The sequence below is a fragment of the Theropithecus gelada genome, chromosome 5 (assembly GCF_003255815.1).
Source record: "Theropithecus gelada isolate Dixy chromosome 5, Tgel_1.0, whole genome shotgun sequence".
NCBI lineage: Eukaryota > Metazoa > Chordata > Mammalia > Primates > Cercopithecidae > Theropithecus > Theropithecus gelada.
Genome location: NC_037672.1, coordinates 6,162,048 through 6,171,662, shown reverse-complemented (window position 1 = coordinate 6,171,662; position 9,615 = coordinate 6,162,048). Strand labels below are relative to the sequence as shown.

Genomic DNA, 9,615 nt, shown 5'->3' with positions numbered 1-9,615 from the left:
TGACTACCAATTCTTCATGCCATTTTAACATGCTAACCACACTCCCCTCCATCCAAGGTCCCCAAAAGTTACATTTTTAAAAATATCATGTAGTTTTAAGTATTACTATCCTATTGTCACATCAGATTTAAGTCCAGAATTTTGTCTCCTAAATTAGATCAGATGTAGATGAGGCTTTCTGAGCGTAGTTCCTTAAATTCAGCTCTTAGAGTACAATTCTTCTTGATCTGTAGACTTTTGAAGCTAAGGAGACAAGTTCTCCACCCCCATGCCTCGAATACACAATTGTGGGGCTAGCACAGGATAATCACTACAGACCTGTTCCGCTACCACTACCACTAGATAGCCACTACCACTCCTGTTCAAAAAGGGGGAAATTGGAAGTACAAACAAGTTACCAGTCCATAGTAACTCTGCCATCCAGTCTCAAGGTCTAGGACTCCATGACTCCCAGTTCTACCATCTGGGCTCCTGGTTCTACTTCCTTTTTCATGAAATGTACCATGTGTTTGCTAATGAGTCTTTTTCTCAGTCTGATTCCTGCTTGTAGAAGTTTGGGGAGAGGGGATCCAAAGGCCTTTCCCTTCCAGTCCAATCTGCAATGTTTGTGTCAATATAATTATCTTTAAAAAACTTAATAGGTCTCCTGTGAATCTCATCAGAGTTCACTCCGTTAGACAAAAGTGCAACCTACAAATCCCTTTGAGATAAGTCCATCTCTATCTATTTTGGGGTTCTGCTAATACTGAGGAACAAGCCTTAAGCCTTCTGGAGGCCCTGTGGTTTGATTGATGGACTCTGTGAGCCACACCATTAATCTCTTTAAGGAGCTGTTAGTCTAAGTGAATGGTATCCTGAGGCACAATCTTTGCTTTTTATGAGATTTTAAAGGATTTTACCGTCAAATCTCAACTTCATCTTTGTTTTCTTCTGGCAGTACCCTGGATTTGATATTTGCTTGGAAAGTATTACTATTTCTTAGTTTTACACCATTTGCAATCAGACGAAGCTGAGGACTTTAAAAATCATCCAAAGTAGTCAAGGTGCGTCCCTTTTGTGTTTCGTCTTGTTTATCTCATTTATTTTACTATAAACAGAAAAAGGAAATGAAAGACAGAAGGGAGACTTTCATGGGTGTTGGACATGTCCTAACAGTTGGTCTGGATAGAATATGCATGGTTGTATGGATGTGTACAAAGTCATCAATGTGCACATTTAAAGTATATGCACTGTGTTGTATTCCTGCTACACCTTCGCTTAAAAAAAAAAAAAAAGGTTGACTGTGAGCGCGGGCGTGAGAAAACCGCAGCGCGCATGCGTGAGCGTGAACGCGCTGGGAGGCCGGAAACAAAGGTGGGTGCGCGTGCACAGACGCGCTCTCAGGCCGCCGGAAGCAAAGGCGTGAGCGCGCGTGCGTGCGTGTGCGTGAGCGTGAGCGCGCGGAGGTCGGAAGCGGGCGCTGCATAGCAAGGCGGTCGCTATGGAGGGTAGCTTCTCAGATAGCGGAGCGCCGCCCGAGGGGCTGGCGGAAGAGGCCGAGCCTCAGGGCGCCGCCTGGAGCGGGGACAGTGGCACTGTGTCCCAGAGCCACAGCAGCGCCTCGGGGCCGTGGGAGGATGAGGGCGCGGAGGACGGTGCGCCGGGCCGCGACCTGCCGCTGCTTCGCCGCGCCGCTGCGGGCTACGCCGCCTGCCTGCTGCCCGGGGCCGGGGCGCGGCCCGAGGTCGAGGCCCTGGACGCGAGCCTGGAGGACCTGCTCACCAGAGTGGACGAGTTCGTGGGCATGCTGGACATGCTTCGCGGCGACTCTTCCCAAGTCGTCAGCGAGGGCGTGCCGCGCATCCACGCTAAGGCCGCCGAGATGCGGCACATCTACAGCAGGATCGACCGGCTGGAGGCCTTCGTGAGGATGGTGGGCGGCCGCGTAGCCAGGATGGAGGAGCAGGTCACCAAGGCCGAGGCCGAGCTGGGCACCTTCCCCAGGGCGTTCAAGAAGCTCCTGCACACGATGAACGTGCCCTCGCTCTTTAGCAAGTCTGCTCCCTCGAGGCCACAGCAAGCCGGCTACGAAGCCCCCGTCCTGTTTCGGACCGAAGACTACTTCCCTTGTAGTGAAAGGCCTCAGCTCTGACGGCCTGACCACTGCGGCAAGAGGACCCCAGCTGAGGTGCTTACCTCCAGTATGAAGTGAATTGCAAATCCTGCTCATGGACATACATGATGTTGGAGTGTGGGATTTCAGGGTTTACTTTCTGCACACTCTCCGTAGTGTATTCATGATTCAGTGTAGAATGTATAGACTTTATGCCTCCCAATGTTAAAAAAAGAGACGGGGTCTTGCTATGTTGCCCACACTGGCCGGAAACTCCTGGACTCAAGTGATCCTTCCACCTCAGCCTCCCCAGTAGCTGGGACTACAGGGTCGCCTCCGCGCCCAGCCTGTGTCTTCCAGCTCTAATCAGAAAGCTGCTTGGCGAGGGCATGGGGAATCAAACTGAATGAACTTTGCTCTGCACTGTGGCAAAACTGTTATTTTTATGGATTTTACTACACGGCGTTACCTTTTCAAGATTTTTTGAATCTTGTATGTTTGTATAATCATAAGAAAATTGAGCCATTAAAGCCTTGTTATTATTCAATCCTAGTAGTCATTCAGTTTTCTGCACCCTACTCTTAGGGTAAATGGTACATTATTTAAGATTCAACCTCCTGTAGCGTGGATTGTAAACCAAAGGAAATGGTACAATTTCTGAGAAAATATGTTGATTTTTTGTGACTAATTCCAAAGTTGTATTTGAACGTATGACCTCACAGTCTTGATTTGTCCATAGCAAATATATATATATGTGGGGGGGGGGGGTTGCCAATTTTGGTTTATAATTTAAAAATAGAAATTTTAAGTTTTACTGGACATGATTTCCTTCTGAAAAGAATTTCACATATTGGCTTGTGTTTGTTCGAAATAGGCGTATTGCTCATATGCTTTTGGTAGTGAGATAAAGAAGAGGGGCTTGAGTATACCTCCTTTAGAGAACTAATGCGAAAAGCTATAGCTTCTGTTTCAGAGCATGGTATATTTCTTTCCCCTTGAAATGGAGAGTTAAATCATTTGTGTGAGTGAATGGTATTAGGATTTTCTTGCAGATACAGTAGTCTTTTTTTGAGATTCAAATCTATTTCATAAGGTGGCCCTCCTAAATAGTAGACGCTAAAAAAGCATACAGCTTAGGTTGCTTTTGTGTCATTTTCAGTGTCATCACAGGTCTTCGAGATTCATAGAGTAGCTGTATTTTCATTTACCTGTGTGTTGTGAAGAATCTGATCATGTAATTATGCACCTAGCTCTCGTGGACCTTCACTGTCACATACTTAACATTTTTTATTCAGGTGGTTCATTGACTACAAATTAAGGAACTCTGAATGTAGAAGCTGAAAGAACAAGTAACCTACATTTAATATTCAGCAACTGCTGGTACCCCTATAAGTAATTCATATATTTTGATGACATAGTCACTGAATATGAAAATAGCCTCCTTACATAACAATACATTGCTAAAAGATTTTTCACTTAATGTTCAAAAGCAGTAATTAGGGGCCGGGCACAGTAGCTCACACCTGTAATCCCAGCACTTTGGGAGGCCGAGGCAGGTGGATCACCTGAGGCCAGGAATTCAAGACCCGCCTGGCCAACAGGGTGAAACCCCATCTCTACTAAAAATACAAAAAACTAGCCAGGCATGGTGGCTCACGCCTGTAATCCCAGCTACTCGAGAGGCTGAGGCAGGAGAATCGCTTGAACCTGGGAGGTGGAGGTTTCAGTGAGCCGAGATTGCTCCACTGCACTCCAGCCTGGGCAACAAGAGTGAAACTCCGTCTCAAAAAAAAAAAAAAAAAAAAAAGCAGTAATTAGGACAAATTATGAAAAATTAGAATAACTTTAAGATTTAGTATCTGCATAATAGAAACCTTAAATTCCAGAAAGCATAAGTTAATAAGTGTGCTGTAAAGTAAAACTTTATTAGTTACAGGTGTATAATGCTTAGATATTTAATTTCCCTTCAAAAAAAATAAATTGGGTTGAGAAAATTAAAAGTATAATAACCAGTAAGAAAATGATATTCAGCTTAAGTTTTTAATGCTAATCATAAAATATTCTAGCAATCCATCTAAAAGTAAAAAGTCCTGGTTCAGATGATAGCATGATTATATGTGCAGCTTATCTCTAAGGGGCCCTGGCTTCTGAAATTCTTGTAGTTAATTAGTGTTATTCCTGAGCTTTTCAAATAGGGATTTGTGCAGGGCCTTCTTGTTTGGGGAATTGAAGCTGGTTTGCACAGTGCAAGACATACTAACTGAAGGTGTGTCTGCCTTAAGAATGGGGATGGGGAGGCCGGGCACACCTTGGTACTGCCACATTTAGACCACCTGGCTTCTGCCTCTTCATCCTAACTCTGACCAGCTGGAGAATCAAGAGGGCCCTTTGCATCTTGGAAAACGGGTCCTTCCACCTCTTAAGTCCGTAACAAGTTGGGAGGAGGGCTCGTACCCCTGGAGCTATAGGAGGAAGCCCAGATGTCATCCTGGATGACTCCTGCAGACCATCTCTGTTGCTGGGGTCTGGCACTCCCCCACATTCTGGAAGTATAAACAGGGATAGGAATAGGGTCTAATAAAGCTTTAGGCAGGCACCATCACACTGGAGTCAGTTAATTTGTTCTTAGCTCCCACATGCATTAGCACAAAAATTGCCAAGAGTCTCAGGAGTCCATAGGATATCCCCTTAGTCCAAGGGCAGCTTCTGGTATGCAGGAGTCGGTGTATGCACCAAATATAACTGGGCACAAATGAGCTAGTGAGCACCTGTGGCTTTTCCCTGAAGCCACATCTTTGAGGAATGGGAGGAGTCTTGTAGATGCTAGAGTCAGGCAGCCCAGTGTGAACCTGCTAACTGATCTCAGGCAGGGGCCAGCAAAGTCCCAAAAGGGCCAGACGATAATTGTTTTAGAATTGCAGGCCTTATTTTTGTATTTTTAGTAGAGCCGGGGTCTCACTATGTTGCCCAGGCTGGCCTCGAACTTCTGGCCTCCAGTGATCCTCTGGCCTAGGCCTCCCAAAGCCCTGGAAATACAGGCATGAGCCACTGTGCCTGAATCTGGACAATGTTTTTTAACTTCTCAGCACATAAAAGGAGTCTTCTTAGAAGGATAGTTCTGCAAGTTCTGTAGCAACATCCCAGGGCACGATTAAGAACAAAGCCCCATTGGAGCCCACGGAAATGTCTGTGTGGTGTTTGACGGAACCTTGGATCAGACTCAATTGGATTGGGCGTCTGACTTTCTCATGCACTGGCCTGCCCAGCTCTTGGGAAAGAACCACATCTTGTTTTTCTTTGTGTCCTAGTCCTCCCATGGTGCTTGATTTCTGAGCAAGCCCTTAGTCTGACTGAATTCTCCTATCTGCCTTTCTGTCTTGCATTCCTTATGGGGTGCCTAGATTTTGTGAAGTGGTTCATTCACTCAGTCATTCTGATAATCACTTATTCCACAGATATGTGAGCGTACCAGGGATGTGCTACCTGCTTGCTGAGTATGCAGTTAAGTGGGCAGAGCTAACATCCACTTGTTACTTCTGGAGGTGGGTAAGGTAGACAGCCATCAGATAATGACACAGACACATATCACAAACTATAGCAAGCACTATGAAGGGGACACTTCATATGTCCCCTTTGCATGTCCTCATATGAAGGGAAAGATGCTATGGGGCATCTTCCAGGGTCAAGGGAAGGCTGCAGGGGAGTAAGTAAGGGGGCAGGAGCCAGCTCGAGCCAGAGAACAGAAATTGGACTTTATTCCAATGTGAAGAGAAGCTAAAGAGAGCTTTAGGCAAAGCCCAATCTGTCTGATGTATGTTGTTTAAAGGCCTCTTTGGCTGCTGCATTCCATGCAGGAGTGGCTTGGAGTGGGGAAAGGGAAGCAGGAGACCACTTCAGAGGCTGTTGAGTGGCGCAGGAGAGTGGCTTGGATGGGTTGGGTAGCAGTGGGGATGGACAGAGCACTGGGAATGCACTGTGGGAGTGCCGAGGTGGATATTAGTCTTATTAACCACAGAGTATTGTAAGCCAGACCCTTAGAAGATACGGCTGCAAGAGCCCATGAGAAATTTCTGATACAGAAAGTGGGGTGACAAGGCACATATGATGAGCTGGGCCCCACTTGCTTGTGACTTGTTGGTCTCATTGTCAGGGAGGGCTAGTGACCTGAACTCCCTGTCTAACATCCTAGGCCCATTTTTTTCCTTATTCACTTTCAGCAGCAAGAAAAATTCCTTAGGAACTCACTTTCCATCTTCTCATGAAGCCTCCGACATTTGTTTAGCCAAGCTAGTTTAACACTGTAAATTCCAGACCATTATTCAGCTTTTTCCTGTCAGTATGTCTCATGTTTCAAGAAATATCTGTTTTTGTGAATAAAGTTTTATTGGCACACAGCCATGCCCATTTGTTTACATATTATCTATGGCTGCTTTTATGGTCCAAGGGCAGAGTGAGTAGTTGTAAGACCATTCCCAAGAGCTGGGCAGGCCAGTGCATGAGAAAGTCAGACGCCCAATCCAATGGAGTCTGACCCAAGGTTCAGTCAAACACCACACAGACATTCCTGTGGGCTCCAATGGGGCTTTGTTCTTAATCGTGCCCTGGAATGTTGCTACAGAACTTGCAGAACTATCCTTCTAAGAAGACTCCTTTTATGTGCTGAGAAGTTAAAAAACATTGTCCAGATTCAGGCACAGTGGCTCATGCCTGTATTCCCAGGGCTTTGGGAGGCCTAGGCCAGAGGATCACTGGAGGCCAGAAGTTCGAGGCCAGCCTGGGCAACATAGTGAGACCCCGGCTCTACTAAAAATACAAAAATTAGTCAGGCATGATGGCTTGGGCCTTGTAGTCCCAGCTACTCGGGAGGCTGAGGCAGGAGGATCACTTGAGCTTAGGAGTTCAAGGCTGCAGTGAGCTGTGATCACGCCACTCACTGTCCTCCAACCTGGGTAACAGAGCAAAACCCTGTCTCAAAAAATAATAATAAATAAATAAATAAGTTAATTTAATTTAAAAAACACACAAACCACCATTTCCCAAAGTGACTGAAACCGTTTGACCCACTAATGGAGAATGAGAGCTTCTCCTCTATACTGTTCATCATCCAAGGGAAGCAAGGGTTCCAGCAGCGGGCTGGGAGGCCGCGGGAGGGAACTTGGTTATTGAGAAGGATGCCAGGACCCTCTGGCTGTGGGGTGTGGGGTCCGCGGTGGCTGCAGAGACTGCTCCCGCCACACCAGGGGGCGCTGCAGGAGCAGGAAAGGCCTGAAAACAGCTGGCCCAGCTCCTGCCTTCAGGAAACTAAAGCCCTATATCCTGCCACGGTCAAGGCACTAGAAATTCAGAGCCCCAAGATCGTGTCCATCCTTGAGGGGCTCCCAGTGTGCAGACAGAGAGGGGACGGCAGCTGCAGCCCAAGGCACAGTGGCTATTCTTGCATGGGGTGGGGGTAGGAAATTAGGAGAGGGAGGCAGAGAGGGTGCTAATTTGGAAGTGCCCTGTCTGGTGGGGGCAGGAGACAAGGCCTGTTTATGTCCACCTGGCTCTTATCTCTACCCAAAAGGAGCACAATCATTTATTTATGTACAGTTTGTCTCCCCAACGAGGAGGAAGGTTGTGGCATTTTTCCATTTTGTCTACTCTGAATCCGTGGCACCTGGCACTAGGGACCTAGCACCGTGGCACCATGGCACTTAGCACAGAGAAGGCACTGAAAACGTGCCCACTGAGGGAATGACAGGGACATTGAGGATGAGCAGGTGCTGGCAAGGAGAGTAGGAAGGGTTCCAGGGCCCACAGGCTGCTCCCCGGTCAGCCCAGCTCCCGCCTCCCTTGGCCAGGGCCTGTAGATGCGTCTTCCTCCAACCTTTCCCCTTCATCCCTGCTCCATCCTTACGCTCTAGATGCAGTTCATAAACAAGATATCATCGGACTTGATTCTCCTCGTCTGGCCTGAGAAGCATTTGTTTCATAGTAGGCTCACTCAGTCCGCTGAACCTTAATGAATCAACTCTGGCATCTGAGTGCTGTCCCCGAGTCACACCTGCCCTGTGCTCCTTTTCTTTCCAGTTCACCCTGCCTGCTGGGATCCAAGGCCTCTGGGGTCCCAAGCAAAGGGAGACATTTACCACTGCACACCCCGCACCAACTCCATCAAAAACATTGCCTAGGGTCCCAGTGTCCTCCCGAATCACCAAATGTCTCTGAGGTGGAAACAGTCCCAAACATCAGGCCACCCCCAGGTCTCTGTCCTTCCTGAGACCCTGGTCCAGGAGCTCTTCAGATACTGGCAGCCTGCCAGTGCCTTCAAGCAGCTCTTTCTCTCTCTCTCTCTCACACACACACACACACCCACCCCTAAAGAAGACAACCTATTACTTTAGTTGTAATAGGTTGCAGAATACTTTAGTCGCAGAATAATTTTACTCTTTTTTTGTCTCAATCTGAGACTTGTACTGGCAAACCCAGAAAACCCATTTCAGTGTTCTCTCATGTTAAAAAAAAAAACACCAGAGTAGGCCAGGCTCGGTGGCTCACGCCTGTAATCCCACCACTTTGGGAGGCCAAGGCGGGCGGATCATCTGAGGTCAGGAGCTCAAGACCAGCCTGGTCAACATGATGAAACCCTGTCTCTACTAAAAATACAAAAATTAGCTGGGTGTGGTGGTGCACACCTGTAGTCTCAGCTACTTGAGAGGATGAGGCAGGAGAATTGCTCGAACCTGGGAGGTGGAGGTTGCAATGAGCAGAGATTGCGCCACTGCACTCCAGCCTGGGTGATAAGAGCGAAACTTCATCTCAAACACACACACAGACACACACACACACACACACAGAGCAGACTCCTTAAATATCTGTCACAATTCCTAGACTTGAAAACACTTTCTGGTAGACTTTCTTAATAGAAGATTGTTTCCTGTTACACTATTAATTGAAATAAGAGCCAGCAAGATGGAAGGTGCGAGAGTGTGTGTGTGTGTGAGTGTGAGTGTGTGTGTCTGTGTGTGTATGTGTGTTTGCTAGTGATGTGAGAATTAGGAGTGGTTTGGAACATGCTGATTTTCAATTTTCAACTGCCAGCACTACTGCTTTACAAAATTGTTCAGACATTCGATCCAAAATTCAAGAAAGATGGTAAATGCCAATGAGAGGGAGGGAGAAAACAAACTTGCTATGTGGTGTGTACTGCGGGATTGAGGAATGGAGTGGCACACACAAGAATGCTCTAGAACAGAAGACAAACTATGCAGCGTCATGGTCAGACATGGCCCAAAGTCTTGTCTTGCCACTGCCTATCTATATAACATTCATCTCCAAGCCTCAGATTTCTTACCTGCAGAATGAGAAATAATAAATAGTATCTACCTCAAAAAATAAAATAGTTCAGAAAGACATTTAAGTTGGAAGTGTAATTGTTTTTATTTTCTTACTGACTTTTTTCAGTTTAGCCAGTTTTTATCTTTTTCCTAAAATTGTAAAATACACATAACATAAATTTACCATTTTATCCATTTTGAGAGTAC

General features: G+C 46.6%; 1 protein-coding gene across 1 annotated transcript; it reads left to right on the top strand.

The window, feature by feature from the left end:
• The first annotated feature begins 1,347 nt into the window (after positions 1 to 1,347).
• Positions 1,348 to 2,780, top strand: BLOC1S4 (biogenesis of lysosomal organelles complex 1 subunit 4). Its single transcript, XM_025385655.1, has one exon. The coding sequence runs from the start codon at positions 1,481 to 1,483 to the stop codon at positions 2,129 to 2,131; it is 651 nt and encodes a 216-aa protein (XP_025241440.1). The 5' UTR covers positions 1,348 to 1,480; the 3' UTR covers positions 2,132 to 2,780.
• Positions 2,781 to 9,615: the final 6,835 nt, after the last annotated feature.

What these genes read in the sequence shown, in the direction of transcription:
- BLOC1S4 (XM_025385655.1), top strand. Translation starts at nt 1,481, where the DNA reads ATGGAGGGTAGCTTCTCAGATAGCGGAGCGCCGCCCGAGGGGCTGGCG.